The sequence below is a fragment of the Colossoma macropomum genome, unplaced genomic scaffold (genome assembly GCF_904425465.1).
Source record: "Colossoma macropomum unplaced genomic scaffold, Colossoma_macropomum, whole genome shotgun sequence".
NCBI classification, from domain to species: Eukaryota; Metazoa; Chordata; class Actinopteri; order Characiformes; family Serrasalmidae; genus Colossoma; species Colossoma macropomum.
Window position 1 is genome coordinate 40,426,256 of NW_023494803.1, and position 26,400 is coordinate 40,452,655.

At 40.9% G+C, this 26,400-nt stretch overlaps 1 protein-coding gene across 1 annotated transcript in view; it reads left to right on the plus strand.

Annotated features, from left to right (window-relative positions):
- The window catches only part of nid2a (nidogen 2a (osteonidogen)), a 79,067-nt gene that overhangs the window by 30,898 nt on the left and 21,769 nt on the right, over positions 1 to 26,400 (plus strand). The window contains 8 exon segments of the mRNA XM_036593408.1: positions 12,632 to 12,778; positions 14,769 to 14,897; positions 17,752 to 17,877; positions 18,877 to 19,113; positions 21,953 to 22,189; positions 23,928 to 24,164; positions 25,338 to 25,526; positions 25,529 to 25,573. Of these exon segments, the coding sequence (XP_036449301.1) occupies positions 12,632 to 12,778; positions 14,769 to 14,897; positions 17,752 to 17,877; positions 18,877 to 19,113; positions 21,953 to 22,189; positions 23,928 to 24,164; positions 25,338 to 25,526; positions 25,529 to 25,573 (1,347 nt within the window).

Consider the following 26,400-nt stretch of genomic DNA (forward strand, 5'->3'; position numbering starts at 1 on the left):
CTTCGTTCATCAAGGTACAAACAGTGTAAATGTTCCCTCAAAGCTACAACAGTTGTTTTAAGGTCTGATTGTGAACCTTAAATAAGTTTTTCCAGGTGAAAAGTTTGTATTTGTACCTTTTCATAACCGAATGTTTTAAAACAGAACAGTAAAATAAAAGCCTGGAGACGAGACGGGGTGTGTGGAGTCAGTACAGCTTAGAACATATCATTTCAGTGGATTATGGTTCAGTTATGTTCCCTGACTAAACGTACTGAGATGGACCCTTGAGGGAACCACCCCAGTGACAAGAGGGGGACTGACCCAGTGACAGTTTAGTGCCTGTATTTCCGAGAGTGAAGAATTTCATAACAGAAAAGAGTCTTGTTAATGATTGTTGTCACAGCCTGCTGTACGACCCCACCTCCTGATAAACATCACCATTTAAAGGTGGTTGGAGGATCACAAAAAACAAATTTTACCACCAAAAATTTGTGTTTAATTAAAGCAGCTCTAAATTACATTGTAATATTTTGGAGGTATGAAGTTATTAAGCTCTTCCTCCTTTCTCTTCACAATGGTGTTCTTCAAATGATGCTATAGAGCAGGGGTATGTAATTAAAATTCAATAAGGTCCAGTTAGAGAAAACATCCTCAAGCAAAGGTTCGGAACATCATAATGTCTAACTTACATCATGATTCAGTGCCATATACTGTTTACTGAAGTGGCCTAGTAGGTATATCAACATCTTATACAGTCAGCAACTGAATATCAAATCAAATAAAGTACAATTCAGTCATATTTCAAAATATTTATTATCAGTTTTCTCTTTTTAGATCACACCATGTGAAATAACTTCCCTCCGACTCACTTTCTTCTCTGACTGCTGTTTCTTGCCTCGTCCCTCCCCTGTGTGTGCGTCACTCACTCGAGTCTCAGTACTTATTGTAATGCACAGATCTGATTGGCTGAGTAGCGTCACGTGTGATATTTACAATGCATGCGATTGGTCTGTGAGTCTCCCGGCCCACTAAAGTGGCCCCGTAAAGGCTAGAAAAGTTACGCCGATTAAAATAGGACCACCCCATCGGAATTAAATAATTCTCCATAGTTTATCGGTTATAGGTCCAGGTCCGTGTAGGACAGCATCTGGGTCCGGACTCGGACCGCGGTCCGCCTATTAGTGACCTCTGCCGTAGAGGAACCATTTTTTGGTTCCCTGAAAAACCATGTCTGGAAAATAGATGTGTGAGTGTAAAGACCTTTTTAAAGGTTTAAAGAACCCATGTAGGTTCTGTACCAATTTAAGGGTTCATCCTAGAAAGCTTTTAATCTAATTGAGATCTCCTCTGGATCTCAGGTGCTTCTCTTAGACACAGTTAAGTCCAGTTTGAGATCAGAGTGAGACATTAGCCATTTTCTCCTGTTTCTGAAATTTGTCTCCTGAGAAATAAAACTCAGATTTTCTCACTTTGATCAAAATGTTGTCACACATGTGGCTCAACTCTTTAGTGTCTGACTCGTCTCAGCCCAGCCTCAGAGTAATATCTCCATAAGAAAAGTGTGAGATCTCATCATCATTTGTAAGTGCAAAAGGAGAACTCATGTTTTTCTCACCAGAACGTCTCACAGTGAAATGCTGGTGTTAATCTCATCTTTTCTTCTAAGGGGGTTCGGGAGAAACGATTCAGAAATCAGTGATCCTTCATTAATATAATATTGAGATCTGCTTTATTTCTCTGAGACGATCTTAAGAAAGGGCAGGTTCTGTAAACTTTCATTAGGTCCTTCTCACTCACACGTCTCATTATGAAAGATGGTTCTCCAAAGAACCATCCATCTAAGATGTCTTTTGTTGTTCTGGCTCTGCACTTTTGTGCATTTGTGTTCGGGGGTGTTTTCCTGTTCTGTTTGGATTCTGAGCTGAGGGTGTTGTATCAGAACACAGCTTTGTAGTCCATGCTGATATTTAGCCCTGCCCTGTCCCTCCTCTTTTAGCACGCCCTCATATCAGGCACGGTTGCTTTATTAAGTCGTTGACAGAAGGAGAAGGGAGGAATTTGTCCTGTATGGTTGGGGGAGCTGGCGGGAGTTTATCTGTCTCTGTCCCACGACCGGAGGCCTGGGTTCACTGCCTCAAATAACTCAATGCTTTCTGCTAAGTTACATTAGCAGAGACAGCAGGGCTGCAACTATAAACTATTTATATAATTGGTTGATATATCAAACATTATTAGATTAATTGACCAAGCAAACCATTATGGCTGTTAGTTTGCCTCATCACAACACCACCTTCATTCAAATTTCCATGTGGAAAAATAAAAAACATGAAAATAATTGAGATATTTGGGTTTTTTTGTTGTTTTTTGGACAGTGACGATATTCATATAAACATATTGGTTGAAAACATAAGGCTGACGAACTAATAGCTTGGTGTTTTGTCTTTTTGGCCCTCGGTCCACCACAAGTATTGCACTTTGACCCCCGTAAGACAAAAAAACAAAAGGGCACCTCTAATTAATTGAATATTATTTGATTAATCGACCACTCGAACCATTATGCCTTCAGCGGTCTTCACTTTGTCCCATCATCGACTTTTATGGTGGACCAAAACCTATACAAACCATATTGCCCCCTACTCTTCCTGTAGTGTATTACAGTCTGTCAGAATGACTGTGTGGATCATATGAACATTATAGAGCTTTTTAAATGAAACAGTAGAAGCCATATCGCCCCCTACTCTCCCTGTAGTGTATTACAGTCTGTCAGAGTGACTGTGTGGATCATATGAACGTTATAGAGGCTTTTAAATGAAACAGTAGAAACCATATCGCCCCCTACACTTCCTGTAGTGTATTACAGTCTGTCAGAATGACTGTGTGGATCATATGAACATTATAGAGGCTTTTTAAATGAAACAGTAGAAGCCATATCGCCCCCTACACTTCCTGTAGTGTATTACAGTCTGTCAGAATGACTGTGTGGATCATATGAACATTATAGAGGCTTTTTAAATGAAACAGTAGAAGCCATATCGCCCCCTACACTTCCTGTAGTGTATTACAGTCTGTCAGAATGACTGTGTGGATCATATGAACATTATTGAGGCTTTTTAAATGAAACAGTAGAAACCATATCGCCCCCTACACTTCCTGTAGTGTATTACAGTCTGTCGGAATGACTGTGTGGATCATATGAACATTACAGTGTATTTTTAAGTAAACACATCAACACTTTTTTCCATATGACATCATTAGTGACTAATGAGCATCAGGTAATTATTGCAGCTCTGCAGCTCTTGTAACTGCGAGGTTATGATCATAATCTCAGTGTTGTAAAGGCCTTCGTGTGAGATGGATCAGGTGATTTGTTACATGCACAGGACTTGTGTCTGTAATAAATCTCTAGACTCAGCACGTTCCCTATTGTGTCAAATCAGGCCTGGTTTACTCGCTCTGCAATTGTCTCCTTGTAAGGCTGCATTGTTCCTTGGAGTGGATGTATTATATCACAGGGAGGAAGAGTCACACAGAGAATTAATTAATATGACTGGAAAGCACTGATACTCCACTTTTACAAGGAAGATAAAGTGTCTTTATGACTAAACCTTCTCTAACAGTTTCATATGAGCATTATAGAGCATTATAGAGCTCTATAGCTAAGCCATTAAATATAAATGTCTCTAATGGTTTAGTCATGAATAAGTTGTTAATGTATTATGTCATGGATTTGAGGTAGATATACCATGGCTGTGACTATTTTCTATAAATTTAGGTCCAGATCTGGTTTTTAAGCCATAAAGACTAACATATCCAATTTTTTTGTGGCTTCAGACAACCAGTTAGTTTTGGATGCAGTGTTAGTACTTATCACGTGAGTGTTTGGTTGCTTCTGATTGGTCTAACTCATCCACAGGCAGTTTACGAGCTCAGCGTTGCTAGGTAAAAAAAATGAGGCTATAACTAAAATTTTGCTCGTTTAAATTGCGATTTTAGATGATTAATCTTTCAGCCCTGCTAATGTGGCACTGACAGACTAATAGATTCTGCTCTCAAAATGTTAGATTGTCTTTAGAATTACAGTTATGTATGATTTACATTCTGAGTGTACAGGTTTGAGTTCGCATGTCAAAAAAAGTGACAAAAACATTTAAAATCATAATAAAATATCTCCAGACAAACTCACAAGCTCACAAACACTAATGTGGAATGGATTGAAAGTTTGGAATCTGCGCGTTCCACATAATTTCTCCTTTAATTTTTATGCCTATTTCTGTTTTCTTTGCTCTGAAAGCTGATTTTTATTAACATTTTTTTAAAAATTGAAGCTCACACTGTGTGTGGGGACTAAACAACACATGAAACACATTTTCAGATCTCTCTACTAGCCAAAGTCATTAAAATGTCCCTTTAATGAGCCAAATTGGCGATTTCATTCGTAAACAAAGAATCAGTTAGATGTCAAGAGACTTCGAACAGTGATGAGTCAGGGATGAGTGTGCCATGTCTAATGAAGATGGAAACTTTTTAGGTTTTACTCACAAATTCCTTTGTCAGTTACTCAAGTTCTTTGACTTTTTAATGGCCTTGTTTCTTTTTTTCAGCACTGCTTCATATTATTGTGAATAATATACCCAGTTCAGCCAGACACAATGAATATTTGTTCGTTTTTGATGAATCCTGTTGATTCTCATACTAAATCCATTTGTTCATTGTTGATTATATTAGATAGCCACACAACTTGCTCTTAATAGTTTAATAATGCTGGCTTGTTTGCTTAAAACATACTTTCTATTAGCCAGAGTCACAATATATACAATAATAAATACATTATTTACTATTTAATGAGCCAAACTTAGACTCTGAGCTCTGTTTTACCTACATGTAAACACAGTCACTAGTAGCTTTATATCATTTGAGAAAAGTTCGGCCTTTTCTCTCTCAGAGCGACGCAGAGAAACTCGTTCATGCATTTGTTACAGCAGAGTTGATAACTGTAATGATCTTCTTACTGGACTTCCTAAGAAAACAGTACATCCCTTTACAACTCGGACAAAACGCATCAGCATCCTAACAAAAACTAAACAGAGAGATCAGATCAGTCCTGTTTTAAAAGAGCTGCACTGGCTGCCTGTATCATTCAGGATGGATTTTAAAGTTCTGCTCCTAGTTTTTAAGGCTCTAAATGACCCTAAAGCACCGCTTACATCACAGAGTGTCTGTTTATGATCTCAGATCTACAGAAAACATGGAGAGACTCGTTCAGTTATTCTGCTTCTAAACTGTGGAGCTCAGTTCACCTTTTATTAGACAGTCTAGCTCAGTGCTCACTTTTAAGATCCATCTAAAAACGTCTCTCCGTTACTCAGCATTCAATTAAAACTACGTCTCGTGGTTTTTATCCTTTAATCTGATCTGTGTCATTTTCTTATATGATGCTAAATCAATACTTATAATTTCTTGTATTACTGTAAAGCACTTTGAGCTGCCACCTGCATGAAAAGTGATATATAAATAAACATTATTAATACTATTATTATAAACTGCCACTTAAACCCTTGAACAAAAAATCAGTTGCCCATTTAAATAACAAATCAAACACAGTGCTACATGTACATTTGGCACAGTTAGTCATGTATTATCATGCTACGTTATTGTGGTTTCGGTGTAGCAGCAGCATTTAAATACATTGTGAGTGCCTCACCTTATTTACCCCAGAAAGCTGCAACACATCTGCCAAAAAGAAAGTGAGAAATTGCCGGATTCTGTTCGTGCATCTCTGTATTAAATGAGCTACGAGTGAGAAATAATTCATACCCAATGACAGCATACTATCAGCATCACCGCTGAAAGCTGTGAATTATAATAGTTATTGTTTTATGTAATGAACTGGATCAGTCCAGAGAGGCAGATGTTGATGTTGCATTGACAGCCAAGTAGATTTTCTTCTCACATTCTTGCAGGACGTCCTGGATCACGCTAGCAGAGAGCAGGGGGTAGTTTGTTGGGGGGAAGCATAAGAAGCCTGATGGAGAGATAGAGGCGCTCCAGCTGCTGGGAGGCTCTCGTACGTGAGTGCCGGAGATGTCAGTGTGTTGTTATTACACTGCCAGCCCAGAAACTCTATCCCTCAGTGACAGATTTACAGGCCGGAGGGGGTTGGAGGGATGTTTGTGAAGTGATGTCATGGGAATGTAGAGATACCCGGGATCCTGGAGCCCTGGAGGCATCATCTTCATCCTCAGCCTCAGCTTCAGCCTCAGCTGGGAAGCACAGCTGGCTCGGTCTGTCCAAACGAGGCAAGACTGACGCTCAGTAATTAGAGCAGCGGTGAGACTTTGAACAGCCGTGACTCAGCGATGAGTGTAGCGGAACTGGAAACTCTCACAAAGTCCCTTATCGTTCACTGTAGCTCTTGGGGTCTTCAGTATTTTTCGTGTGAGGGCTGCAGCATGTCGTCAACCTCGACCCCCAGTCGGTGACTGTACAGGAGGAGGAAGAACGTTCCCGACGTTGAATAAACGTTAATGGAATTTTAATGCTTTCAAATAGTGTTAAAAATATGCAATGTTTTGCTTTGACAGCAATCATGTCTATAATCTATAATACATTTAAATAATTGCAATTTAATAAAAAATATCATTATGCCAAAAATATTTACATTTTTTAAATTTAGAGTTTTTGTTTACATTGCTGCTACATTTATTTCTCCATTTAAAGTTTTGTACAGAATCCCAAACTATTAGAGAAAGAGAAGCATAACTGAATACAAAAAAATATAGAGAAATCTTTTAAATACATTGCAATAAATGCTATCATGTCAAGTGAAATGAACTTAAATCTAGTCGAAATATCTTATATTTCCCATTTTGAGATGGTTGTGCACTTAATATAAGATAATCTAGTTTATTTCTAGACATTATTTACTTGTTTTAGGTCATTTCATCAAGTAAAATTCTAATAATTTTAATGATGCAAAGAACCCTTGCATTATGCAGAAGGGTTCTTTGAGTGTTCATGGATCTATGTAGAACCAGTTTTTTTATTAACCCTAGAAGAACCATCTTTTTTAAGAGTGTTGTAACAATAGAAGAACCCCTTTGGGTGCTATATGGAACCCTTTTCAAAAAGGTTCTATATAGAACCACATCTACAGGACATTCTCCGTCAATCTGAAGTATGTTTTTATAATGCGAAGAACATGCAAAGGGTTCTTTGAGTGTTCATGGTTCTTTCTAAAGCAGTTTTCTTTATTGAATAGCCCTTTTTAAGAGCGTGGGAATATAATTTGCTATAATATGATGAAGGGCTGCAACAATTAGTCGACAAAGTAAACTTCATCAATTACAATTATAATAGCTTTCAAATGACACACACACTGGAGAACTGAACATCTTGTGGGAGAGAGGAACGTTTCAGTGAAACTAATCCCAACCAGAGGGCGCAGTCCAGTAATGAACTGGTAAATTTCCAGATACATTCTGTCCAAAATAGAAACAGGACATTGTTAAATCTGATGCTTTTGGGGCGATTAAGTTGTTTGGAGACTTTACTAAATATTTAAAAGCTTTCTGTACCATTTTTTTTGTATTCAATTATATTTCTGACTCAGCAGATTCCTCTCTGACAGTGTAGGACCTGTAAACTGTTTTTCAACCAATGTATAATAACTGCATTATAACAACCTGTTGTAGCCTTTTTTGCAGCTCTGTTCATTCCAGCTTGTCTACAAGCCTCAAAAGACTCTAAATATTGTGACACAAATCAAGTATCAAATCTCAGGATGTTATATTTTTGCCGTATTACCCACCCTTAGTTCCTGAAACAGTTCCTGTGGTGGAGAAGGGTCTGTTGGTGGCTGGTGGTCTAGATTCAGACCACCCATCTAACCATCTGACCTTGATGATCTGTTGGGGTCCTTGTCTTTCAGCCCACAGTGGACTGTGTGCTGCTCTTGGCTTGAGTGCTGGTCTGAGTCACTTGGAGTCATTTGAGTGCAGCAGATGTTGGAGAAGTTGGAGATGTTGGAGATGAAGAACGTCTTCAGAGGAACTTGTAGTACATATTTCTATAAAAGGGAAGAACGAGTACAAACAAGTGAAGCGTTAGATGTGTCATTTGGTCCGTTTGTAGCACTGTTCTGCCCACGTTCATGTGGTTCTTCTAAACGCCAGTTAAAACGTTCATTTGGAAACCAAAAGTGGCTCTTCTATGGCATCACTCCAGGGAAGCATTTTTTGGAACCTTTCATTATAAGAGAGAGATCAGCCCATATACTCACACTTGAAAAAGATGGTTCTTCAATGGTTCTTTAGTAAAAAAAAACTTCTATTTATAACCATGGACACTTTAAAGGGTGATTAAAGGGTTCTTTGCATCATTAAAGGGTTCTTCAGATTGTCAGAGAGTGTATTACATGGTTCTATATAGATCCCTTTTGAAAAGGGTTCTTCTATTGTTACAGGCTTGACATCGTAACAACAGAAGAACACTTTTTGGTGCTAAATAGAACCCTTTTCAAAAACGTTGTATATAGAACCATCTACAGCACATTCTCCATCAATCTGAAGGACGCTTTCAGATTGATGGAGAATGTGCTGTAGATGGTTCTATATACAACCTTTAATCACACAAAGGGTCCTTTGAGTGTTCATGGTTCTATATAGAACCACTGTCTTTACTAAAGAACCCTTGAAGAACCACAATTTTTAAGAGTGTTCTTAGCAAAAAAAGGGTTCTGTATAGTACACTCTTAAAAAAGATGGTTCTTCAAGGCTAAAGAAAATGGTCTACATGGAACCATGAACACTTAAAGAACCCATTGCATGATTAAAGGGTTCTTTGCACTGTTTAAGCGTTCTCCAGACTGATGGAGAATGAATGTAAGTTCTGTATAGAAGCTTTTGGAAAAGGGTTCTATATAGCACCACCTTCTGAAACACATTGTCCATCAATCTGAAGAACCCTTTAATGATGCAAAGAACCCTTTAATCACACAAAGGCTCATTTGATTGTTTATGGTTCCATATAGAACTATTTTCTTTACTAAAAACCTCTGAAGAACCATCATTTGTAAGAGTGCTTCAGCAAAAAGGGTTGTGTATAGTACCAAAAAGATTCTTTGTCCTGGAACAATAGTAGAATCCTTTTTGATGCCTTATAGAACCATTCTAGGAGGTTCTTTAGGGAACAAACCATTCAAAAGAACCATCTATGCATTAAAATGATTCGTTGAGTTACCATGGTTCTTTGTATAACTGTTACCATCACCAAAGAATCTTTGAAGAACTCTTTTTTGAGGGTGTATCATGAACAATACCTGAGCACATAGGTGGAACCTTCTGGTGATTCTCAGGAGGTAAACAGGAAACAGAGGTGTGAAAAGGCCCTAAACCTCAAACTGGTCCTTGAACCTTTGTTAATGTTCTCTAGGAGAACTTTAAACAGATCCTTCAAAGCTTTAAAGAACTCAAACAGATCTAATCTTGGGTTGTGCTCTCCTGTGAGAAGGTAGGAGCTTACTGCATAACTTTGCCCTCAACAAGTGCAGTCCTGGACCTGAGCTTATCACCTTCCAGAGCGACGTGTGTGAAAGGGTCTTCCCACCTGGTGCATTAACTTTGTGCCCCCCCCCCTCAAAGCCCTGTCCCACCCGCTGTTCTGTCGCATCCCTTTAATTAACAGCGAGTTAAAAAGAACCAGGACCACCCCCTCCTCATTTGGAACCACTTGTCCTGTGTTTTTTTTCCTCTCTCCGTCTCTCTCACCACTTTTTTCCTTCCCCCGTGGAGTCGCTTTGAAAGGGGGACTGTCTCTGTCTCTCACTTCAAACAAAAGTCTTCCTGTCTGCCTTTGATAATTGGCCAAATTGGTCTCTGGCCTGGGGTGAGGAAATCAAGCTGGTTTTAATGTGTGGAGTGGAGGCGTTCTCGCTGGGAAACAGAGGAGTCAGCGCAGCCGCTGAGCCACAGAGCTGCGTCTTCAGCCTCCTCGCGAGGGTCCAGCAGTGTCCGGCTGTCTTTCGGAAAGCGGCTCAGTCCAGAAAAATCTCTGTACAGGAGAAGACAAGGATGTCTAAGCTTTGAATGGACGTAAATGTAAAGAGGTTTTATTTCAGGTCATTTTGGAGCATCTCTGTCGAGTCATTTGTGATGAACTCTTCACACAATGAAAAGAGCAGCTGCTTCAAACGATGTAGAAATAAATAAATGAATAGAGAAATAATGGATACGTCTTTTTTTCAGCGAGGATATATAAAAATCTTCAAAATCATTACTTTATTACAGAGCCCTGCTGGCATAACCCTGTATAAATAAAAATAATGAGTGGCCACAACTTAGTAAAGTGTGGAAACGAGATCCTAATGAGTGGCCACAACTTAGTAAGGTGTGGGAATGAGATAATTAAGCCTTGACCACAGCTTAATAAGGCATGATTTTATTCCCATGCCTTACTAAGTTGTGGCCGCGACTTAATTATCTCGTTCCCATGCCTTACTAAGTTGTGGCCACTCATTAGGATCTCATTCCCACACCTTACTAAGTCGTGGCCACGACTTGTCTCGTTCTCACACTTTACTAAGTCGTGGCCACGACTTCATAAGGTTTGGGAACGAGATCCTAATGAGTGGCCACAACTTAGTAAGGTGTGGGAATGAGATAATGAAGCCTTGACCACAGCTTAATAAGGCATGATTTTATTCCCATGCCTTACTCTGTCATGGCCGTGACTTAATTATCTCGTTCCCATGCCTTACTAAGTTGTGGCCACTCATTAGGATCTCGTTCCCATGAGTTAATATGGTGTGGCCACACATTATTGTCATTTATATGAAATGTCACCAGCAGGCATTCGAACTTTATAGCTAAAAGCTAAAACATTATAGCTGAAACAGCAGCAGCCTGAGTTTTTGTGCTTTAGTCCGTGTTTATAATAACAGTGAGTCATAAACCACACAGTCAAGTCTATTAGAGACACTGAACAGCTCCACACAGTTTGAGGCGAATGTGTGATGGTTTAGATGTGCAGTTAGCACCGTGCTAATTGGTGAGGTATAAGCTTCCATTACTTGTTAGCTGCATTAGCACTGTAGCCCTAGTGCTGAAAGTAAAGAAGCAAACTTCAGACACCAAACGTGTCTCGGCTGATCTGCTACATTTGGGATAACGAGGGAAAAAAAACCCTCCTGAAAAAACAGCGCAGGCCTACAGGCCGCGCCGTGTGTCCGGCGTGCGGTGGCCCTTATTGTCTGTTTTATGTTTGCCTCCCATTATGGTGTTTACAAAAATATATATATCAGCTCTTATGTGTGCCTGTCAGTAAAGTTAGGACCCGCTGTGTTAGACGGTGTTTTGGGTCCTTAAGGTTTTATAGGTGTTTAACAGTGTTGTGTTTTCCAGGTCGGGTACTTTGACCCCTGGGGTCAAGTTGAGATGGGACACTTTACGTCTATCTGAGAGAAAGAATTCACACCTCACCATATGCTAACACCTCTACACACACAGTCATACTCTGCCTGAGGACTGCGCGTCTGTAGTGTTACTTATAGTGCAAATCTGAACTTGTGATTTAATTTGATTCTATATATCGTCAATTTTTCAAAATAATCAGATTGAAAAATGTGATAATAAGCAGAATAAGCAGATTAATCTGATTGTTTTTTACTTTGTAAAAATACACTGAAAAACTGTGACTGGAGGGGCTGTTTACACAGTAGTGGAATGTATACAATAAAAACAAAACTTGTTTGCTGGACCAGCCAAATGAATCCAGCTTTATATGCTTTTTTTTGCTGTGCACTTATTAATGCCAGTCACTGCTATCATAATAAGAGTCCCATATTATTGTGCTGGTAACTTGATATGCTTAAACATAAAGAAACTGAACATTTTACCTATTCTTATTTGTATTATGACTGTTATTATAAGTCATATGACTGTTGTTATTAGTCATAGTAGTAGGATATCAGTACTATTAGTGGAAGCAGGGCTGAAAATTTGTGTATTGACAAAAAAACAGTTAAATAGTCTGTATGGCTGTTATAAATTGGGCTTCCCCCCGACACTGCAGGCATGTGGACTAAAACAATGATCCACCACCCAGTACATAAAGTTGATTAATTTTATTTTGGCCTGAAATGGCCTTATTACATAATATTATAACCTATTATACTTTCAAGTAATTAAAGTAAGTCAAGTAAGTTCAGTGTAGTTGAATTACGATGCAACACTACATTTCTATACCCATAATCACTGTAATGGGCTGTCGGCTCTACTGACACACTATATAGACATTTATGAACCCATCACTTCAGTCAGATGATGATAGAATTGGGACAAATGTTTGTTAAATGCATGACATGCATGTTAAAATATGCTTAAGTGGACAGAACTGAGGCAGTTTCTGCTCCTTTGCTGACTGATGTTGGAGCGCTGAACATGCTGCAGTGACTCTGTGGTTTTACAGACAGGAAAGTCTATATTTAGCTTTGCCGTTTCCTTTGTAAAGCAGTTTCCTTTCGTCCAGATCCATAAAGCCGCGAGTTGTTTTCTTTGTTTTGGTGAGTTTATGTTTAACTGCTCTCTCTCTCTCTCTCTCTCTCTCTCTCTCTCTGTCTCTCTCTCTCTCTCTCCCTCCCTCTCTCTCTCTGTAGCCGGTGAGGTGGACCCTGAGCAGGTGAACCCGTGTTACTCAGGGAATCATGACTGTGACACCACGGCTCAGTGTTTACCTGGAGAGGGGAACACCTTCACCTGTCAGTGCGCCACAGGATACACCGGAGACGGACGCAGCTGCTACGGTAATGACACCTGTCTGTCTTTCTTTCTTAAAAGTTAAATTTGAAATTTAACTTTTTTTTGAAATTTAAATTTTTATTCAAATTTTCAGTATGTCTATCAATCTATCTGTCTATCTATATATATATATATATATATATGTATGTCTATGTATCTATCTGTCTGTCTATCTATCTATCTGTCTATCTGTCTGCCCGTCTGCCTGTCTCTCTGTCTCTCTATCTATCTGTATTTATGTATATCTGAAGCTACAGTTGTGTCTGTGATAAAACACTCCTCAAGGAAACAAATGTGTGTGAGTGTGTGTGTGTGTGTGTGTGTGTGTGTGTGTGTGTGTGTGTGTGTGTGTGTGTTTGCGTGTGTGTGTGTGTGTGTGTGTGTGTGTGTGTGTGTGTGTAGAGAGAACAGCTGGTTCCTCCTAGAGTGTAATTTCATCACCTGTTACATCTCTAGCTCTGTAGCGAGAGAGAAAAAAAGAGAGAGTGGGAGGGGGTCTCGGACCCTCCTGTTATTACAGTGATCAAAACCAGCTCTCTGCAGGCCTCTTCCCACCCTCTAACAGGGGCTTCTCCTTCAGTCCACACGCGGGGCAGGATCTTAGGCCATGTTCTCTCTTAATGCTCCGCGCAGGCAGGCTGTCCACTCACTGAGACTGTCCACTCAGCGAGATGACACTAACGGCTTTAACCCACTCAGCGTCCACTATAATGAATCACTGTGTTACAGAGAACCGTCCTCCTCCTGAGCGTTAAACCCTGAGAGGACAGTACTGTTAAACTGTCTCTCCTCTCTGTTAGTACAGTAAGAGTAATGGCTCTCTTAGCATGACTGAACACTCCCTCTCTCTTTCACTGTCTCTCCTTCACTCCCTCTCTCTTTCACTATCTCTCCTTCACTCCCTCTCTCTTTCACTATTTCTCTTTAACTCCCTCTCCTTCACAATCTCTCACTTCCTCGTTCTTTCACTCGATCTCTTGAACGCTAAGAAGCTTTATTAACATGAACGTTTGATGTTAGTGTTGTCACAGCACTTAAATGTCTATCTATCTATCTATCTATGTATCTATCTATCTGTCTGTCTGTCTGTCTGTCTATCTATCTATCTATCTGTCTGTCTGTCTGTCTGTCTGTCTGTCTGTCTATCTATCTATCTGTCTGTCTGTCTGTCTGTCTGTCTATCTATCTATCTATCTATCTATCTGTCTGTCTGTCTGTCTGTCTGTCTATCTATCTATCTATCTATCTATCTATGTATCTATCTATCTGTCTGTCTGTCTGTCTGTCTGTCTGTCTATCTATCTATCTATCTATCTATCTATCTATCTATCTATCTGTCTGTCTGTCTGTCTGTCTATCTATCTATCTATCTATCTATCTATCTATCTGTTCATTTTTTAAGTGAAAAAAATTCATATATCCACTACAGAGAAAACGCTTCTGCACCTTTTAATGCACAATTGCTGTTTATTGGCAAATTAAAAAGACATAATAAAATATGGCCTGTGCAAAAGTTATGGCACATTTTATATATTTATATTATATATTTTATATGTTTATTTTTTTTTCTGACATGCTAAACTCAGCAAAGCTGCTATGTTTAAGTATGCTCTCCGTAAAGGATGTGTTCACTTATTTTTTTAATTAGAGAATCAACAAAATGTAATGTTACTGGGGGTCTTTACTCTTTTGCATATGGCTGTCTGTCTGTCCATCTATACATACTAGACCATGTTAATAACACATTAATGTGATAAATTATTAACACTTCTAATTTTCCGGGCTTGACCCTTCAACCCATCCGCAGTGGTGCAGGCTGAATGTTGAATCTGTGACTGTAGTGCTTTCATTCAAATACAGCTTTTAAAGCAAGTAATACTAATTCAATGAACTGCGATTAAATTAGTTGGTTAATTAAGTGACAGAAAAAAAGCCTGTTTCAGTCTCTCTCTCTCTCTCTCTCTCTCTTTCTCTCTCTCACACACACACACACAGACGTGGACGAGTGTGTGGAGGGTTTGAGCTCGTGTGGATCTCACTCTGAGTGTGTGAACCTGCCGGGAAGTCATACCTGCCGGTGTCAGAGTGGATATGAGTTTGGATATGACGGACGCAACTGTAAAGGTAAGAGCACCTGTCTAATGTCCTTCTGCAGCGCAATCAGAAATGTTGCCCCATTCAAATACACAAAACTGACCACCAGCTAAACAAAATCTGTTTCACATCTATCTGTTTTTGTTGCTTGGTAAAATGTGTCATGATGCAACGCAAATGTAAGCTGCACCCTGAGCGGCATTAGACAAGCAAGACTTTCTTCCTCAGAGCCATGCAGGGATGCAAGTAAAGCAACATTCTCTCATTTAACTCTGGCTAAGGGAATTATTCTGTAACGTAAATTAATGAAACTATATTTTATTGTACAATATGTTACATTACATCTTATCCTACGCTACACTACACTCTAACCTACACTTCTGTGCAAAAAAAGGCAAAACATTAAGCTTTTAATGGTCTTAACAACAAATCATTAAACAAGTAGCTGTAGTGTACTGTAGGATATAGTGTAGGTCAGAGGTTGGCCAATTTGTCCTTTCAGCAAAAATCAAACCACCTTGGGAACCACAACATTTTATGTCCATTTTACCATCTTGGCAGTAAATATGTCTCAGTTTGTGCTGATGTACTAATATAGGCTAAAATATAAACAAAAACACAGACTTACTTTGCTCTGCTTTAAGCTTTAGCTCAGCTGTAGCTGCTTTTCTCACATCTCCAGCAGGAAACAAAAGTAGAACAGTTTCTTGTAAAATGTTTCTCAACATTAGATTTTTATGAGGCTGAAGTCTTTCTCAGTCTCCAGCTTCTTGTTAGAATTTTCCTGTTCCACCTTAAATGGTGCCTGAGGTGCCAGAATGTAACTGTGGCACCTTTTAAGGTGGAACAGGAAAATTCGAACAAGAAGCTGGAGACTGAGAAAGACTTCAGCTTTGTGACGTTTTATTGTTTGACAGTTTCACGTTGCAGATTAAACGTATCAGGAAACCAGCTGGAGTGATTATAAACGCAAATGAGTCCATTTGTCTCCAGATTATCGATGTTCATCTTAAATCTCTCTCTTTGCCGTTTCGTTAGCTACTAGCTAGGCGAGACTGTTGTCTGTGTTGCTGTGGTGACCAGCAGTCTGCGCTGATCTTCAGGGTTAAAGGGTGAATCAGCAGTTCTACATTAACTCCTGAGTTTAAGACCATTTATTGTTAAACTGTGTTGAAGGATCAGCAGAGCTTTATTTTACTGTAAAGGAGGATTATTTTATTTTTACCTACTAATCTGATTCTGCTGTGGAGCCACAACAGGACAGTGAGAGAGCCGCATGTTGCCGACCGCTGGTGTGGGGTATGATGTACGGTGTAGTGTATGGTACTATGTAGTATAGTCCGGGGTCTGATGTAAGTTAGGGTGTAGTGTGGGGTTCAGTAATGAAGGACCCGCCCTCTTTTCCTTTCCATCCAGAGCCTCTCTGGGGTTTAAAGGAACGGCTAATCAGCGCTGTGAGCTCACAGAGAATCGGCTCATTGACTGGATCTGTAACAGATGTGTCAGCGTGTGTGAACACCAGTGTGAGGTGTGTTTCTGCGCTGGTGTGTGCCGCTCAGTGTTGGCTCAAACACAGGCTCATTTTCTGGCCTAAAGCCCAAAGCAAAGCTGAATGAGGGTCTGTAGGTGAGAGGGGCGAAGGGGACCAGAGCCGGGGGAGGGGGAGTTCTTTTTTTTGAAACAATGGCCCAATGTCCTGGCCAGGAATGTGCGTAGGAGACTCTGAGCTGGAGAACATGGTCAGAGGACAGTTAGATGTTTCCATTTTTGGCTAAAATCCCACAGGCAGAGGGAAAGGCCTCACGATAGGGGTGCAAAACTGCACTGTAATGCATCAGCATGGAAGCACTGAATAAACTGTAATGTTTTAATGGTAATATTAACGTACACACAAGCTGTTGCATGAAATTTGATTCAACAGATATGAGAAACAGTAAAAAATAAAATTAATAGGAATTATGCAGTTAATTATTCTACTACTTAGAAAGATTAGAAGCCTGAGTTACAAGGGGTAGTGGTTGAAATCTTCCCTCTGAAATGGGACCCTCAAATAAATCTGTAGGGGACCCTGCCAGTCTGCAGTGACCACAGAGGAGGGTAAAGTTCAGCTCCTCACTGCTGGGCTTTAGTTACATTTAGGGAATCATATGCCTTCAAAGAATGGAAGAACTGGCTCCTTGTTCGAACTTTCCTGGTCCTCCTTAAATGGTCCATTTAAGGTGGAATGGGAAATTTAGCTAGCTAACTATTGAGACATCAGCATAGTACTAGATTTCTTTATGCTTGTTATGAAGAAAAGGACCATAATACATCGAAACGACTTTAACTATGATAATACAGTGGTTATTGTAATTTTTTAACAGAGAAAATTCTCACATTTGTGGGTTTTTTCTCATAACTCTCTGTTTGGAGTCTCTGAAAACCCTCCTTTTGGAGGGTCATGTAGCCCCAACACTTCACCCTACCCCTCTATCTCAACAAGAACCAGGACACCCTACCCCTAGACGTGAACACGCAAAACGGAGGGGTAGGGCTAAGTGGTAGGGGCGAGGGGTGTAATGAGATTGGGCCTTTATCTACTGCGGCTCAAACCGTTTGAATGTGTGTTACATTTTGATAATCCTGTTTAATCTTTTGGGTTTGACCTTTTGAACTTTCAGTGGTCAGAATGTCTGTGCATCTGTCTTATATGTATGTATTCCACCTGTAAACGTAATCAAAACGTGGTGAAATTGATTTCTTTATGCATTGAATCATTTCCTAAAGAATCATGGTCAAACCACATTGTTGGTCAGATATATGAGGGTCATTCAGGCTGGATGTTTGGGCTTTTTGGCTGTGTCTATGGACAGCGCACTGAGCGTGTTGTGTTGTATGTATGTAGATGTTGATGAGTGCCGAACCCAGCCGTGCCACCCTCACGCCTCCTGCTCCAACACGCCGGGCTCCTTCCACTGCCGCTGCCAGCACGGTTTCCATGGAGATGGCTTCCAGTGCCACCCTCAGACCGGTTAGTGTTTGATGATCTTACTAGAAGTTTCACTGTCACACTGTGTCTCAATTAGGACTCACTTCAACAGTCCACTTTCAGCTTTATCTTATAGTTGTGTGCAAAGTGATGTTTTGTTGATTTTCTAAGTGTAAATAAGTGAAAACGTTCTTTACAGAGACACACTTCTGCACATTTTAATGCATAATTACTGTTTATTTGCTGAATTTACATATCGGCAAGGCACGTTTATTTATATAGCAACTTTCATACTCTGCCGTCATTCAAAGTGCTTCACAAATGAGAAAATATAGAGTCAGAAAATACAGAGAATAGAAATTAAAAACATGATTAAAACAATAGATTTTAAAGGAGAATATTATTAAATAATCAAATTAAAAATTAAAAGAAAATTGGAACTTAAAATGTGGCCTGTGCAAAAGTTATGACACATTTCATATTTTATGTTTTATTTTTTCCAGTATGTTAAACTCAGCAAATAAATAGGTGCACAATTTGCAAAAAATGCCATTTTTAAAAAGTTGACAAAATGTAATTTAACCTGGAGGTTTCAAACTCCATTTTTATCATTATTTTATATAATTTCTCAGCTGACCTTTATATTATGTAAAATTTCATAATAAATGAACAAATAACCCTCTCACTGTTTTGCAAGGGCAAAATTATTATATGACATTTCTTGCAGTAATAATGCAGTGATTGGAAAAAAAATGGCAAGCTCTTGCAAATATTGTGAGAGTTGGTAGAATTTGCATGACTTTGTAATCACAGAATTGTGGAGGCACAGAAAATGTGTTTTTACATTAATTTACATTAAAAGTTAAGAATGTTTTTCCTTCAGTATGAGATATGAGGTTTTATTCAACAACAACATGCTGTTCACTTTATTGATCCATTCTCTCTCTGCTCACTGTCTCTCTCTCTCTCGCTTTCTCTCTCTCTCTCTCTCTCTCTCTCTCTCTCGCTTTCTCTCTCTCTCTCTCTCTCTCTCTCTCTCAGTTCATCCTGAGCGTCCTAAGACTCAGTGTGAGCAGCACAGAGACAGCCTGCAGAGCAGATCAGATGGTTTCCCCCTGGTTGGAGCCTTCGTCCCTCAGTGTGATGACGATGGTCGGTACCGGCCGCTGCAGTGCCACGGTTCCACTGGACACTGCTGGTGTGTGGACAGCAGGGGCCAGGAGAGAGCGGGCACCCGAACTCCACCTGGGAGTCCACCCACCAACTGCGATGCTCCGGGTAAGTGTAGATAATGAACTTGGTCTTTTTTTAAAGCTGCTTTTAAAGAGAGAGTTCGGCCAAAATTCAGATCAACCCCACGTTTAGTAGGTCAGCCAGGACTGTTTGGTGTGTGAAGTTTGCTTCTTTAGTTGTGCACTGGAGCTACGAGGCGAACGTAGCTAACAAGTAATGGAAGCCCATCAGTTAGCATGGTACACTCAACTCAAACTGTATGGAGTCGTTCAGTATCTCTCATAGACTTGATCATGTGGCTTCTGACACTGAATGACACTCTGTTGTCTATAAACATCACAGCTCCTTGATGAAGCCCTATTTAGAGACACATTAGGTCCTAACTTGAGCTTGTAACTGATGAAACTCGTCCTTGCTACATTCTTTTAGTGCTCTTTTTAATATACACCGTCCAAAAGTATCCGGACAGCCTTTCTAATTAGTGAATCAGCTGCTGTAAGGTGACCCACTGCCGTCACAGTTTGTATAATCTCCTTTGAAAAGCTTTGACCAATAGAATGGGGCACTTTGGAGCAGCTGTACATGAGTCTAAAGTGACCATGTCCAATGCCAAGTGCGGGCTAGAGGGCTATAAAGCCCCCCAGCGTTGGGAATCAGTGGAACTGCGTTTTCTAGAGTGATGGAGCTCCATCCAGTACCTTTGGGATGAGCTGGAGTGATCCACAACTGACCATCCAACATCTGTACCTGACCTCACTAACGCTCAATCAAATCCTCACAGCAATGTTCCAACATCTAGTGCAGGGGTGTCAAATACAACCAGTAAAAGGACCATATTAAAACATGTCAGCAAATCCTTGGACCAGATTTGTTTTCACTTTTACTTAACATTTTGCCACGACCCCAACTGGCCATTGTTTATTCAAAATATGCCAAAATTACAACAGCAAAAAAATAGGCACTGAATACTTGAACGATTAAAAAATAATTTTAAATAAAAACGAATTGTTTCATATAAAACAGAAGACAACGTTAGCTGCAGATCACTGTTAAATCTCTTTAAATGTTCCCAGTGTGCAGTAGGTTTATTGAAACTGTCCATTCGCTTGAACTGGACACCTGGCGTCTTTTTCTTTTTGTTTTGTTTTTGTGGTGCTGTCTGTAGTGCAGGTCATGGTGAAATGAGCTTATATTAATAGAAAATTACAGTAATTTTGGGGCCAAATAGGAGTGTGTCATTGGCCTGACTTGGCCAGCGGGCCAACACATGGGTTGTTAGGGGTGCAGGAAAAAACGATTCTTAGATGCATCGCGATGCGGACGTGAACGATTCTGAATCGATTCACAAATGTCAAAAGTCGATTTTCTAAATATTTAATTTATGGTGGTGGTGCAGATTTAACGTACCAGGAAATCAACCGCGCTGATCATAAATGCGAATAAAGAAACGTTGCTAGGTGACCTGCAGTCTGCACGGCAATTCTCATTCGTTGTGAAACAGGGCTTTCGCGCTATGTTGCACACGCCCCGTCTCAGGGATATTTTACTGACACAGCGACCCCCCCCACCTTTCTCTACAACGAGACCAAAACCGAAGTTCTAAAATGACTAAAAACGGGTAGGACGGCTGTAACGCGCTGCGTGGACATCCACTGCCACTGGATCTTATTTCACCGTAACTGCGCATTTTATCGCAGATGAATGGCAGCAGCGTCTAATGTGCTCCAAAGGCAGTGAATGAGAGCCTTCTAGTTCACTAACCACATCACTTCCATTTGATTTATTAATAAAACATATTGGAAGTAAATTCATTATGGATCATTACAAATACTTTGCTTTAAAACTACCAAGACCTCACACAGTGAGAAAATAGAAATGCTGTATAGAAAAAAAAGATGCATCGAGATCGATAATCATTTTATAATCGCATCGCAGCCTCTGAATCGTAATCGAATCGAATCGTGAGGTGCCTAGAGATTCCCACCCCTATGGGATGTAGTGTAAAGCCTTCCCAGAAGAGCAGAGGCTGTTAGTGGGACAAACTCAGTTTTAATACCCTTGAGTGTCTACAGACTTCTTGACATATAGTTCATCTCCACTGTGTGTCAGTGCTTATCTGTCTCAGAGAGGCAGTTATTGCTCCATTTAGTGTGGTGCAGAGGTCCGTTTCAGCCCTTTTAAAGGTATAAAGTGAGGGAGCCCCTGTTCCAGAGGGTGGGATTACTCCGCATGCTCAACTCACATAACTGTCAGAGCCTGACGAGATCCAACTCAGTTTAAAAGAGGCACAGATATACTCTCTCCCACAGCATGGGCGGCTCAGCAAGACCAAGTTCCTGTAGTTGCTGTTTGGTTTTCTGTGTTATAACTACACAGTTATTCATTCAGCCTAATGAGAAACTGTAGAACAGACTCAGTTTATATCACAATACCTACATTTAGAGTCGGTTATTCATTCAGCCTAATGAGAAACTGTAGAACAGACTCAGTTTATATCACAATACCTACATTTAGAGTCAGTTATTCGTTCAACCTAATGAGAAACTGTAGAACAGACTCGGTTTATATCACAATACCTACATTTAGAGTCAGTTATTCGTTCAACCTAATGAGAAACTGTAGAACAGACTCAGTTTATATCACAATACCTACATTTAGAGTCAGTTATTCATTCAGCCTAATGAGAAACTGTAGAACAGACTCAGTTTATATCACAATACCTACATTTAGAGTCGGTTATTCATTCAACCTAATAAGAAACTGTAGAACAGACTCAGTTTATATCACAATACCTACATTTAACAGAAAAATTCAGTTTGTAGGCGTGCCAAATGTATAAATCTAATAACAACACTTCTCTATTCTCTCTCTCTCTCTCTCTCAGTTCATCCCGAGCGTCCTAAGACTCAGTGTGAGCAGCACAGAGACAGCCTGCAGAGCGGATCGGGTGGTGTCCCCCTGGAGGGAGCCTTCGTCCCTGAGTGTGATGATGAGGGTCGGTACCGGCCGCTGCAGTGCCACGGCTCCACTGGACACTGCTGGTGTGTGGACAGCAGGGGCCAGGAGAGAGTGGGCACCCGAACTCCACCTGGGAGCCCACCCACCGACTGCGATGCTCCAGGTAAACACACCTGGACGTTCTATAAAGTGTATCCAGTCTTGCGACAGTAGCTGTAAAAGAACAGTCAAAATTCAGTGAAGATAAAGAGTTTTAAAAGCCATAAAGTGATGAAGGTGATTTCAGACATACATTAAAAGGAAACATTTGGCTAGTTTTTGATTGTCAGTTGGTGCTGCATCGTGCCAGAGGTTTGACACTGAAAAAAACATGTTTTTTATTAGTAAAGTGAAGAAGTGAAGAAGCATCTTGACTGTCCAGTTCACTCACTAAACCCCTTCAAACTCACACACAACAGAATCTGTGCATTCACACCCGTCCACTACACACCTTCAACAGGAAAGATTATGGAATACAGAGCGAGCCACAGTATTTGGAGTTTAAAATGGCAGAGTCGTGTTTACGTCCTCAGAGCTGATTCCAGAAAACCATGTTATTTTAAAAATACGTTTATGTTGGAAGTGACAGGAGAGAGACAATGACAACAAGAGGAGAACACAGTGGAGTCTATGAGCTCAACTTATGAATGAAAACAACCTGCAACCAAGCTGTGTTTCCAGCAGATAAAGCCGTGTTGGCTCAGTCATCACAGACGGCCCACTTCAGCTCGGGCTCTCTGTTTCTGCAGAGTGTCCACTGAAAGAGTTCAGTCTGGATTTTAATGATGTTTAAAAGTCCACATTTTAAATCCTTGAAATCTTCTGTCTTCAAGTGTTTTGAACACACATGAATGTATAAAGGTGTAAAGTGAGGGAGGGAGCCCCTGTCCCAGAGAGAGCGTGAGGGTGGGATTACTCCACCTGCTTAACTCGCATAACTGTCAGAGCCTGACGAGACCCAACTCACTTTAAAAGAGACACAGATATACTCTCTCTCCCACAGCATGGGCGGCTCAGCAAGACCAAGTGATTCCAAGTGATATCTCACCTACAGCCAAGAAAAAAATCAGTCCCTGAAGTTGCTGTTTGGTTTTCTGTGTTGTAGTTGCCCACCGACAACGTAGATGGTGTGTAGATAAACAGCTGATACTGACCAATTCTCTGGAATTAACCTAATTTGGTTTTATTTTAGCTGTAAAGTACTGTTGACCTGGGCTCCTGATTGGTGCAACCCTCTAAGCCTTGGCCGTATCATCAGGAGATCGCGAGTTTGATCCCTGGTGATACTACAGCCGTCTTGGCCGGGAGTCCAAGAGAGCACAGTTGGCCTCGCTCTCTCTGGGTGGGTAGGATGGACCCCCGTCTCCCCCATCTCTCAGCGTGATGCTAGTCAGTGCAGGCGTCTGTTAGCTGATGTAGCGGAACTGGTGGTTGGCGCTTTCCTCCGAGCGCGTTCGGCTGTCCAATGACGTTGCGTGAGCGACAGTTCGAAAAGAAGCGGTGGCGCTTCACAGGTCTCGGAGGAAGCCTGTGTTTGCCTTCACCCTCCTAGCACTGGTAGTATTGTGTGATTGGGGGAGTCCTTACTAGTGGGTGGATTTGGACACGACTAAATTGAGGAAAAAAATAAATAAATAAATAAAAAAATTACAGTTTACCTCTCCATGCTTCTCAAACAAATAGCTACTGGTGCCCGATTGGATAAGCTGGTAAAAATCCCATTCAACCTAATGAGAAACACTACATTTAACCAAAGAATGCTGTTTAAAGCTCTACAACATGTGTAAATCTAATAGCATCATTTTTCTATTCTCTCTCTCTCTCTCTCTCTCTCTCTCTCTCCCTCTCTCTCTCTCTCTCAGTTCATCACGAGCGTCCTAAGACTCAGTGTGAGCAGCACAGAGACAGCCTGCAGAGCGGATCGGGTGGCGTCCACCTGGTTGGAGCCTTCGTCCCTCAGTGTGATGAGGAGGGTCGGTACCGGCCGCTGCAGTGTCACGGCTCCACTGGACACTGCTGGTGTGTGGACAGCAGGGGTCAGGAGAGAGCGGGCACCCGAACCCCACCTGGGAGCCCACCCACTAACTGCGATGCTCCAGGTAAACACACCCTGGATTTTTTCCCGTGTTCTATAAAGTGTATCCAGTCTTGCCACAGTAGCTATAAGAGAACAGTTAAAATTCAGTGAAGATAAAGAGTTTTAAAAGCCATAAAGTGATGCAGGTGATTTCAGACATACATTAAAGGGAAAGAGTCACGTTTGGCTAGTTTTTAGTTTTGGTGCTGCATCGCGCCAGAGGTTTGAAAAAACACGTTTTTTTATTGGTAAGAAGTGAAGAAGTGAAGAAAAAACACACCAGTGACATTTTTGACCAGGTTTTTTTTTCCATCATGACTCTTCAATTTAAACGCTCAACCCCTTTAAACTCACACACAACAGAATCTGTGCATCCACAACCGTCCACTGCACACCTTCAACAGAAAAGATTGCGAAAAGATAAAGCAGAGTTGGCTCAGTTATCACAGACGGCCCACTTCAGCTCGGGCTCTCTGTTTCTGCAGAGTGTCCACTGAAAGAGTTCAGTCTGAATTTTAATGCTGTTCAAAAGTCCACATTTTAAATCCTTGAAATCTTGAACCTTTTACCTTGAAGTGTTTTGAACACACATGAATGTATAAAGGTGTAAAGTGAGGGAGGGAGCCCCTGTCCCAGAGAGAGCGTGAGGGTGGGATTACTCCACATGCTTAACTCGCATAACTGTCAGAGCCTGACGAGATCCAACTCACTTTAAAAGAGGCACAGATATACTCTATATATACTAAGATATACTAAGACCTAGTAATTCCAAGTGATATCTCAGCTACAGCCAAGAAAAAAATCAGTCCCTGAAGTTGCTGTTTGGTTTTCTGTGTTGTAGTTGCCCACCGATGACATAGATGGTGTGTAGATAAACAGCTGATACTGACCAGTTCTCTGGAATTAAGCTACTTTGGTTTTATTTTAGCTGTAAAATACAGTTGACCTCTCCATGCTTCCCCCCACTGGTGTCCAATTGGATAAAAATCCCATCCAGCCTAATGAGAAACTGTAGAACAGACTGAGTTTATATCACAATACCTACATTAATTAAAGAATTCTGTTTGTAGCCCTACCAAATGTGTGATTCTAATAACATCACTACTCTACTCTCTCTCTCTCTCTCTCTCTCTCTCTCTCTCTCTCCTCTCTCTCTCTCTCTCTCTCTCTCTCTCTCTCTCTCTCTCTCTCTCAGTTCATCCCGAGCGTCCTAAGACTCAGTGTCAGCAGCACAGAGACAGCCTGCAGAGCGGACCGGGTGGTGTCCCCCTGGAGGGAGCCTTCGTCCCTGAGTGTGATGACGATGGTCGGTACCGTCCGCTGCAGTGCCACGGCTCCACTGGATACTGCTGGTGTGTGGACAGCAGGGGCCAGGAGAGAGCGGGTACCGAACCCCACCTGGGAGCCCAACGACCGACTGCGATGCTCCAGGTAAACACACCCTGGATTTTTTCCCGTGTTCTATAAAGTGTATCCAGTCTTGCGACAGTAGATATAAGTGAACAGTTAAAGGTGATTTCAGACATACATTAAAGGGAAAGAGTCACGTTTGGCTAGTTTTAGTGTCAGTTGGTGCTGCATCGCGCCAGAGGTTTGAAAAAACATGTTTTTTATTGGTAAGAAGTGAAGAAGTGAAGAAAAAACACACCATTGACATTTTTGACCAGGTTTTTTTTTCTATCATGACTCTTCAATTTAAACGCTCAACCCCTTTAAACTCACACACAACAGAATCTGTGCATCCACAACCGTCCACTACACACCTTCAACAGAAAAGATTGCGAAAAGATGAAGCCGTGTTGGCTCAGTCATCACAGACGGCCCACTTCAGCTCGGGTTCTCTGTTTCTGCAGAGTGTCCACTGAAAGAGTTCAGTCTGGATTTTAATGATGTTTAAAAGTCCACATTTTAAATCCTTGAAATCTTCTGGCTTGAAGTGTTTTGAACACTCATGAATGTATAAAGGTGTAAAGTGAGGGAGGGAGCCCCTGTCCCAGAGAGAGCGTGAGGGTGGGATTACTCCACATGCTCAACTAACATAACTGTCAGAGCCTGACGAGATCCAACTCTCTTTAAAAGAGACACAGATATACTCTCTCTCCCACAGCATGGGCGGCTCAGCAAGACCAAGTGATTCCATGTGATATCTCACCTGCAGCCAAGAAAAAAATCAGTCCCTGTAGTTGCTGTTTGGTTTTCTGTGTTGTGTTGCCCACCGATGACATAGATGATGTGTAGATAAACAGCTGATACTGACC